We start from the raw sequence: 10,740 nt of genomic DNA, 5'->3' as shown, positions 1-10,740 counted from the left end.
TTTTCCTAGATTCATACCATGTACATTCCATGTTCCAATTATCAATGGATGTTTGCAGCTGTTTCTCCTCAATTTGAGTCATGTCACGTTGCAAATGGAGGTCTCGAAAGCTTTACTTTGTCCATGTCAGTAAGGTTGGTTCTACTCTGATGATGCAGCTCTTTCCTAGTTGTATTTTGAAAGCCTTCTGACCTAAGTGGCTCATCCTCCTGCACTGTTTCTGGGCTATTCATAAACTTGCTCAGTAAATGTATCATATAGTGTTTCTCTGCTATTCTTAAGGTTTTCCCTGGCCAATTCTTTGAGAAATGGATAGCCCTTTCCTTCTTCCTAGTCTCTCTCAGTCTGCAAGCTGCGCTGAAAGCTGTGCACCATGTGCAACCGCGCTGGCATTTGAAACACTGGTGGCACAGCCTCAAACCTCACAGCAACACACCACCCCTGTACAACAAACCGACAGAGAAGTTTGTCTCCATTAGCTATTCGAAACCTCTCTAATCCTCCTCTTACCTGGATCCCTGCCTCTTTCCTACTGCTTGAGGGTGGGTCTGGGGCCTCCCCTTACCTGCATCCCTGCCCCACTTGCTCTGTTATGATACTCCTGGCTTTTCTTTCCTCTCCCCCACTTTCCTGCCACTTGAGGGGTGGGGCCTTGGTCCCTCACCTTACTTGCTTCTCTGGTACTGCTGGCTCTGTCATGGTCCCCCTGGTTTTTCTTTCCTTTCCCCTACTTTCCTGCCACTTAGGGGTGGGGCCTGGGTTCTTCCCCTTACCTGGATCCCTGCCACTGCTCCAAGACACAGTTAGGAGATTGATAATACAAGCCACAGAGTGGGAGAAAATATTTACAAAGCATATAGCTCATAAAGGATTTTCATCCAGCATATATACCAAAAACCAAACTTACTGCCATCAGTAAGTGACCCCCTTTGGGTTTCTGAGGGGGTAAATCTTTACAGAAGTAGATTGCCTAGTGTTTCTTCTGTGGAGTGGCTGGTGGGTTTGAACCACCAGCCTTCTGGTTAGCAGTCAAATGCCTTAGGCACTACACCACCAGAGCTCCCAGCATATATATATACATATATATATACATATATATATAAAACCAAAAAACATACTTATTGCCATTGAGTTGATTCCAACTCATAGCAGCTTCCATTGGGTATCCAAGGCCGTAAATCTTTGTGAAAGTAGATTGCCCAGTCTTGCTTCCATGGAGTGGTGGTGGGTTTGAACCACTAACATTTGGTTAGCAGTCAGATGCCTTAGTCACTGTGCTACCAGAGTTCCTTTGACATATACATAAGAGCTCTTAAAAGCCAATAATAAGAAAAGAAAGAACCCGATTTAAAAATAAGACAAAATATTTAGATATTGAATATTAAATAAGAGGTAAAAGTGTCAAATAAGCACATGAAAAGATGTTCGATATTTTTCTTAATTAGGGAAATGCAAATTCAAACTGTAAAGAGTAACTGCTGCACACCTATTAACCTGTCTTAAATTTAAGCATGACCATACCAAGTATTGGTGAAGATATAGAGGAAATGGAGCACTCTTATACTGCTGGTGGAATGGAAAATTGTAGAACCACTTAGGAAACAATTTGGTAGTTTTTTACAAACTTAAGCATATAGTTATCATTTTATCCAACCATTCTACTCCTAGGCATTTACCTAAGAGAAAAGAAAGCATATGTCCATACAAAGACTTGTACACAAATGTTCAGAACAGCTTTATTTGTAACAGTAAAAATCTGGAAACAACCTAAATGTCCACCAACAGAATGAACAAATTGTCATATAGTCATACAATGGAGTACTACTTAGCAATACAAAGAAATAAACTACTGATATACACAGCAACATGCATGAATCTAAAAATAAGTATGCTGAGTGAAAGGAGCCAGACAAAACAAAAGTACATAATACATGATTTAATATATATAAAATTCTAGAAAATGAAACTAATCTATAGTATCAGAAAGGAACATGGTTGCTTGGGGCAGGACAGAGGAGGCACTCAGGAAGGAGTGAAAGAAAGACTATAAATCAGGATGAGGACATCTTTGGGGCTTCTGCTCATTGTCTTGATTATGGCGATGGTTTTACTAGTATATGTGTATAACATTTGCAGTTTATTGTATGTTAGTTATTCTTCAGTAACGTTGCCTGTTTTAATAAATAATGGCATCCTCAAGGATGTTTAGAGTGCACTAATATCTTTAGATTTGGTAGTGTGGATATCTTTAGTGACTTGAGTGAGATCAGTTCTTGATGAGTGTGGATTTTTTCTTCTTTGTTGAAGATAATTACTAAAGGCATATTGTTGTTGTTAGGTGCCATCGAGTTGGCTCTGACTCATTGTGACCTTGTAGACAACAGAATGAAACACTGCCTGGTCCTGTGCCATCTTCACAATCTTTGCTGTGCTTGAACCCATCATCACAGCCACTATGTTAATCCATCTCATTGAGGGTCTTCCCCCTTTTTGCTGACCCTCTACATTACCAAGTGTGATATCCTTCTCCAGGAACTGGTCTAGACACATCTGTTTGGCATTATCTGTTACTATTTATTGTACACTCACATGTTTATATTTTTATTGTAGCATGACTCTTTATATAAAAAATGGAAATTATACTAAAATTAAGTTTTAATAAATGTCCATGTTTTGTTGTTGTTGTTCTATTTTCCCCAGATTTATGTGGCTATTTGGAGGAAGAAGAGGAAAGTACTACCGTTCAAAAATTTATGGACCATCTGCTCCACAAAGATGTGGTGGATTCTGGGATATTGGAAGATCTTGGAATGACAGAAAACCAAGACAAGAAGCAGCAGAAGGATCCTCGTCTTACCATGGAGATGAGACATAAGCAGGTGGGAGGAAAAAACAAAATTAAAATGGAGAGCAGGAAGCAGTCTCTGTGCAACACATTTAATAAGCTTAAATAAAGGCTTAGGCTTTATTATGAAAAAGGGTGCCATCTGTGGTTTGGTTAGAAAGAATAAAAATAAAATACAAGAACTTCAGAAGAAAAATGATGCTCATAGACTGAGGGTAGGAAGCAGTTTAAGGATACCCAAAAAAAAAAGAGGAGGAATAATTGACTTTGACCAATAAAGTGGTGAGCTAAACTTTATTAATTTGGACATGCACTTCCTATTATTATAAATATGTAGATTGGGTTTTACTTTAGTTTTTGAGTTTTGACATTACTATATTAATATCATGAATATTCTGGTGAATATTATAATGATAATTCTTTTCTAGACAACTGAGATTCGCTCATTTTGTGATTATAGTTTGAAAGAGGACAGATCTGAATTAAATCTAGTTCAGATGTTTTGAGTTAGAAAGACATGTGGCAAATTTCTTTTCTCCGAAGGGAAGAGTAGATTATAGGTAAAAAGACTGGTATCTCAATATCTTGTAGAGGAACTTTAGGAATCAATGACTAAGTCTTTGCCATAATGTCCAGAACTGTGACTGAACTGGATTTAGTGTCTATACATGTGTGTGCTGTCTTTTCATAACACTGAATTTCTGTTTGCTAGGTTAGAAAATCAGTGCTTTAAACCACAGAGTGTGCCTAATTCACACACAGGGATGGTGGGAAAGCAGAGGTAGAAGTATGACCCTGTTTTGGAGTTTTGGCAAAAGGAAGGAGAGAGCATTCATAAGAGATAGCCATTGTCTAGAAGTCATATCACAACTACAGAATAAGATAAGAGCAAGCTTAAGTGAAACTGAAAGGAAAGGACCATTCAATTCATAGCTAGTCATGCCTCTAAAGAAATAATATGTTTGAAAAAAATTAATGTGCTTGTTCTGTGGATTTTATGCCTTTGATTTCCAAAATCAAAAAATTACTGATATATTTAAATAATAAAAGGCTTTCATGTTCCTGAAATCAGTATAATATAGCCTCCAAAAAATCCCTATTCTTTCTGAAGTTGTAATTAGTATACAGACAGGGCCTGCACTTTATTTAGTTGTGTATGGGTTATAAGTATTAGCAGGAAGGTTGGGCAATCTACTTCCATAGTTACACTGCCTTGGAAACCCAAGGAGGGGTTGTTATGAGTCAGGTCTGACTCGATGGCACATAACAACAACAAACAACACATTACTAAGTAAGAATCTAGAACTTGGGATTTAACCCATGAGATTCTCAACATTTCCATGATGCAGATCATTCCCAGATTGTTTTGAGAGTCATCTTACCTGACCTCAGCTAGAATTTTGTGTTGGCCCTTATCCAGTAAATAAATGAATTCCCTCCATTCTGTAACTAACAGCATAGTTCTGTGCCAGAGTATTTCAAACTGTGTGTGTCACGAAGTGCAGTGTGGTCTAAGGTTTTGCATTCCCTTTCTACTTGAAAAGGAGCTCTGATGGTGCAGTGGTTAAAACATTTGACTGCTAACCAAAAGGTCAGTGGTTCAAACCCACCAGCCGCTCCATGGAAAAACGATGACATAGTCTACTTCTGTGAAGATTTACAACTTTGGAAAACCTATGGAGTAGTTCTGCTCTGCCCTATGTGGTCTCCATGAGTCAGAATCAACTGGATGGCAGTGGGTTTGATTTTTTTGTTTTCTTGAAAGGCTGCATTTTACCTTTGTGTTCTCTTTCAGGTAAAAGAAAATCGCTTAAGACGTGAGAAAGAATTAGAACGCCAGAGAATCGAAAAGGCCTTGAAAAAATCGGCCTTCTTAGAGGCTCAGTGTCTGGTGCAAGAAGAGAAGAAAAGGAAGGCTCTGGAGGCCAAGAAAGAAGAGGAGGAGATTCAAAGGGAGATGGTAAAGCTGCGGAGAGAGATAATTGAGAGGAGACACACTGTGGAAGAAGCATGGAAAATGTAAGCCAGCCTTAATGAGCCATGTGAGGATTTTCTGTTTAGGCATTTTGAAGTGCTCTTAAGTTTTTAAGATGTACATTGCTATGACAAAACACAAAAGAGCAGTCACCCATTCACTGTTCCACCATCATAACAGATTAACTATTTTCATTTTTCCATGTTTCCTCCTGGTCTTGGTCTCCTTATATACTTAGTTGCAATCATAAAGTACATTTAATTTGATATCCTGCTTATTGTAATTAACACATTGCCTGGAGTCTTGAGGTTCCATCAAGTTCCCATACCATAATTTATGTAATGAACCCCTCCCCGTACTAGTAAGCATTTAAGCTATTCAAATTTTTCACTAATATAATTATTATTGCAGTGAGCATCCTTAAACATAGAGTTTTTTTATTCTTTTGAATTATATTCTTAGGATAAAGTCTTAGGAGTATAATTACTGAGTTAAGTGGTATGAGCTTTTTTATGACTCTTGGAACATTGCCAAAATGCTTGCCAAATGGGTCTTACTTATTAACATGATTGCCAACAATAGACTGATTTACCACACTCTTCACACCATTGGAGAGTATCATCATTTTCAATATTTGTGCAATTTTAATAGATGTAATATTGATTAATTTGCATGTTTTTGGTTCCTTGAACGTTTTTAAGTTGAACATTTTTCCTTTTTCGTGTTTGCCAGTTGTTCTTTGTCCTATTGTGAATTGCTTCACTGACTTACTTTCTAATAAAAACCAAAACTAAACCCATTGCCATCAAGTCAATTCCAACTCAGACTGACCCTATAGGACAGAGTAGAATTGCCCCATAGGGTTTCCAAGGTGGTAATCTTTACAGAAGCAGACTGCCTCATCTTTCTCCCATGGAGAGGCTGCTGGTTTCAAACCACTGACCTTTTGGTTGCATTGAAAAGTCACCATTGCCTTACTGTCCATTAATAAAGAAAAAGCACATTTGAAATATGAGGAAAATCAAAATAGTCCTTACAGGATATAGTATTATTATCCATCCTCTGTGCAGAAAATGAGCTTCATAAATGAAATAACTGATGTATTTATTCTGAGAAATAGCACTGTTGCATGAACTGAAAAGGCTTTAGAACGTGACTGTAGTGCCTGAAAACTCAAACTGAGAGGCTAGAAAGACTTGTTAGATAACCCTGCATCAGCCCATACAGCTTTTTCCCCCTTGTGTTCTTGATTGCTCTTATCCTACCCATTTAAAACAGCTCTGCAGTGAACTGCGCTTCACTCTTTCAAGTGCCTCCTCCAGACGCCAGTCCTTTCAGAAAGCAATCACCAGTGTTTTTTAGTGAGTTCTTACCAAGGTCAAACTTGCTTTTCAGATTGCTCCCAAACCCTGAAAAAACTAGGCTGACCTAAAACAAATTGTGAAAATAAGTAACATTGGATGGTAGCAGGAGCTTTGCTCATAGTGGGCACTCAACAAATGTGTCCTGACCAGTTAACTCCTTTTAAAAATTAAAATCTTGTCCATAGTTAGAATGACACAGATAATTTGCTCTATTTGTGGGTATATTACACTGATTTTAATATTCCAGTAAACAGTTTAGCAATATATATAACAAGAGCCATAAAAAAGGTTCTGCTCTTTGACCTGAGAATTCCAAGTCCTAGAAATATTGTCCTAAGAAAATAATCAGAAATCCAGACAAAGATTATATACAAAGATAATTACCATCACATAACCTGCAATCCAAAAAACTCCAAATATCAGGCATTAATAAATCTTGGAGAAATTAGTAAGTAATTATTAAACAATGAGACAGCAGTGACATGTTATCAGTGTTTTTTCCTAGGTGGAATATGGATGGGTTTTATACTTCTGCAGGTTTTCTCTATGACCATATATATACTCTCATAACAAATACAAATTTTAATGTTATTTTGAAAAATCAGGTCCATGGTATTAGAAATGTATTTCTTTAAATGCCCACTGTTATCTGCTTGTAACCATCTACTATAATATACTATAATATACTTTTGGCATATTTTGAGGAGAAGCAGTAAAAATTTATTGTTGGTAGGGCTTTTTAACGTATTTACAAGCTATCCTTTTTACTTGATTGCATAATATCTAAGTATATATTCCAAGACATTTATTAAGTAAATGTGAAAAATTGTAACTTTACCCTGGAAAAACCCAGCAGATACCATCTCAACTAAGTGATTAAGGTTAGCAGCATCAATAACATTGTGTATCCCCTATATCAATATATATATAAATATGAGAATTAATGAGAGACTATAGCGCATTCAAAAGGAGCTCTAGTGGTAGTTAAAGCATTTGGCTGCTAACGAAAAGGTCAGCAGTCTGAACCTACCAGCCACTCAATAGAAGAAAGATGAGGCAGTCTATTTCCATAAAGATTTACAGCTTTAGAAACCCTACAGGGCAGTTCTTCTCAACTCGATGGCAGTGGGTTTGGTTTTTGGATCTTTTATAGTATAGTCCAGGATCTCTGGTGGCACGGTGGTTAAAGCACTCGACTCAACCAGAAGGTTGGTGATTTGAACCTACCAGCTACTCCACGAGAGTATGATGTGATAGTCTGCTTACATAAAGATCACAGCCTTGGAAATCTCATAGGGCAGTTCTGCTCTGTCCTGTAGGGTTACTATGAGTCAGAATATGCTCAAAGGCAGTAGGTTTGGTTTTTTTGTTTACAGCATATTCTAGCATTCCTCTCTCAATTTGAGTTTCTACAACTGTAAAATAAGGTCAGAGATACAGAGTAACTTGTATGAGGTTCACAGCTAGTTTATGACCAGAACACATGAATCCTAATTCTTAGTCTGGTGCTATCTTTACCACATCATTAATTGTTTTTAAATATACTGCAAAAAGAAAATAGTGCCATCGGATTCTGACCTGTGGCAGCCCCATGAGTCAGAATTGACTGGACAGCAACTGGTTTGGTTTTAATTTTTTAGCTATGAGCTTGCTTGAATTGGTGAGTGAAAGAGGCACAGTCTGGATGAGAAAGAATGGGTAGGTGAGTGAAAAAAAAGAATGGCCAGAAAGATATGTCCATGAGCAACTAAGAGATTCTGATTATAGGTAGTCCCCAGTTGATGATGTTTTTGAGTTGTGACAAATGGAACTTACAGCCATCTGGTCCTCTCTCTCTCTCTTTTTTTTTTTTTTTTTTTGATATCTTATCATTAGTAATATATACTACATACATTGTTGGAGTATGTAATTTGCTGATGTTATCATTCTCAGATGTTTACTTGCAGATGTTCAATGTTATGATTTACTGTTCACAGCACTGCCATATAGCAGGCTATGGCCTGTCTACAATGAATTCAGTGTTGAAAGTTGTAATGGGTAGAAAGTTGAGCAATGTTCAACTCTAATGACATATGACAGTTGAACTGTGCATGCACCTGACAGCCATTACAACTCCAACTTCGTTGTTACAACAATGAAGCCAACTTCATTGTAGACCAAGCCTAATGCTGATCTTGTTCAGCATTTTGTACCATCAGAGGCATCAGTTGTTAATTTCATCACTGGAGTAAATTTTTATGATTTGTATATTTTTTTATGTGTGTATATATTAAAATGGGAGCTCTGGTAGCGTAGTGCCTAAGGCACGTGACTGCTAACCAGAAGGTTGGCAGTCCAAACCCACCAGCCACTCCTTGGAAGGAAGGTTAGGCAATATGCTTCCTTAGAAATACTGCCTCGGAAACCAAAGGAGGTGTCGCTATGAGTCAAACCCAACTCTACGGCAGTGAGAGTAGCTATTAAGGAGATCTGGTGGTGCATGCGAACCAAAAGATCAGCAGTTCAAATCCACAGTTGTTCTATGGGAGAAAGATGAGGCAGTCTGCTTCTGTAAAGATTTGTAGCATTGGAAATCCTATGGGTCAGTTGTACTTTGTGCTGTCAGGTCTCTGTGAGTTGGAATCAACTCAGTGACATTGGATTTTTTTTTTTTCTTCTTTTTTTTTTCTTGGTAATAGCCATTAATTCTCAAATCTTAATCAAATGTCGTTCAGTGTTAAACTCAATAAAAAATACTTACTGAAATATCTGTATGACTTTCTACTTTTAAATAAGAGCCAGATATGTTGTTGTTGTTATGTGCCATCAAGTTGGACCCTACTCATAACGACCCCTCCTTGGGTTTCTGAGGTGGTATCACTACAGAAGTAGATTGCCCAACCTTCCTTCTGAGGAGTGGCTGGTGGGTTTGAACCGCCAGCCTTCTGGTTAGCAGTCAAGTGCCTTAGGCACTATGCTACCAAAGCTCCTAGAGCCAGATATAGAGGAGAAAAAAAAAAAGCTGTCTTTTGATAGAGAATTCAGTGTTCATTCCACTCTACTAGTTTGTAATTACTTATTGTTTAGTCTATTATAGACAGATGTATTTTTAAATTATTGTTAATAGAGAGAAGAAAAAGCAAGAAGAAAATTTTCAAAGGAAACCAGAAAAGGACATATTTGAAAGTGCTCATATTCCTCTGGATGAAGAAAAAATGGCAAAAGAAAGAAAGAGGAAATTGAAAGAGTTATTAATGCAAGTTTCCAAGGAAAATAACCAGGTGGGAATTTTAACATGCCTTTTTTCAGCATTCTGTAATGTAAATGACAAAGAGCTGCATCAGAGATGGGCCATAATAAACCTGAAGCTCACTGAGCCTGATCACAAAACAAAATGGCCAGCTGTTTGTTCTGTGCTACTACTAGCTAACAAACAGGAGAGTCCCCCCAGTCCCTTTTCTGGGTCTGTGCTTTGTCTACTCTGGTGTGATCCTTCGAAATTATGGGATGAATTTGGGATTTCTTCCTAAATTACCCTCTTCAAATAGCATGTGAGGTAACTCCCTGGTAATTTAAAGTCTTAAGATTCTTATGGATTATTCAGAAGGTACAATGGTTATTGCTTTGTGGTAGGTCAAATCCTAAAGCAATGATACACTTATATTTGTGCTTCTCCTTTTAAGGGTCTACGTTTTATTTTTCTCTTCTCTCTCTTTTACTTTCTCATTCTGAGAAATTAACTGACCAGTTTTTTCTTGACAAAGGAGCATCCTCCCTAGGCCACTTAAGCAGAATAAATATTTTTCAATGATGTGGGATTGGGAAAAGAAAAAAAAGTATGAATTTGGAGCTTATGACTTTTCAGATAAAAGGAGTAACTTGGGGAGTATGTAAATTAGAAGGTTGGATGAGAAAAGATAAATATGTATATTTTCATATCTCCTGCAATGCCCACCCCAGGGCCTTAGGCACTGCTGAAGTTCACTGGAAGTTAATGGATGAATACTTGAGTGAATGGATTTAACAAGAGAAAAGAGAATGTCAGAAAGATATTTAGGGAGACTTATTAAATGTGAAGAACAGACTTACAAGGCCCTAGAATGCAATAACAGGAATTTGAACATGAAATGGTTAACTGAGATATGAGGAAGGAAGTAAAGTAGTCAAACTAATAATAATAAAAAGAGGATTGATGGTGGCATGTTGGACTTAGTGTCAGGAAGTCCTAATTGTCCAGATATGAAACAACTAGAGTTTGGGCAGAGTTTTTGCTTTAAATATTGAAAGGGAAGTGTAGTAGGAAGAAATGTTAAGAGTTGGGATTAACATTTTGACAAAGTTTGGCAAGGACTCTTGGATACCGTGTCCTACATGATATAAGGAGTTAGTGTGTCCTCTTGTAAAGACGGTTCAGATTTCTAAGAAAATAGGAAGATAAACTTTTACTGAAGAGACTATAGTGAAAAGGCATAAGGCAAAGGTCCCAATGGTATGTTCTTACATGGCGTAGTACCTAAGGCTCTTGATTGCTAACCAGAAGGCTGGCGGTTCAAACCCACCAGCCACTCCTCAGAAGG

General features: G+C 37.6%; 1 protein-coding gene across 1 annotated transcript in view; it reads left to right on the top strand.

The window, feature by feature from the left end:
* Nucleotides 1-10,740, top strand: part of CCDC191 (coiled-coil domain containing 191) — a 149,583-nt gene that overhangs the window by 32,971 nt on the left and 105,872 nt on the right. The window contains exons 5-7 of the mRNA XM_007947851.1: nt 2,701-2,879; nt 4,641-4,864; nt 9,291-9,444. Of these exons, the coding sequence (XP_007946042.1) occupies nt 2,701-2,879; nt 4,641-4,864; nt 9,291-9,444 (557 nt within the window). The remainder of the gene's footprint in view (nt 1-2,700; nt 2,880-4,640; nt 4,865-9,290; nt 9,445-10,740) is intronic.

This window comes from Orycteropus afer, unplaced genomic scaffold (assembly GCF_000298275.1).
Source record: "Orycteropus afer afer isolate SDZICR_OR568_19922 unplaced genomic scaffold, OryAfe1.0 scaffold00195, whole genome shotgun sequence".
In the NCBI taxonomy this organism is placed as follows: Eukaryota; Metazoa; Chordata; class Mammalia; order Tubulidentata; family Orycteropodidae; genus Orycteropus; species Orycteropus afer.
This window is presented reverse-complemented; position numbering and strand designations above follow the sequence as displayed.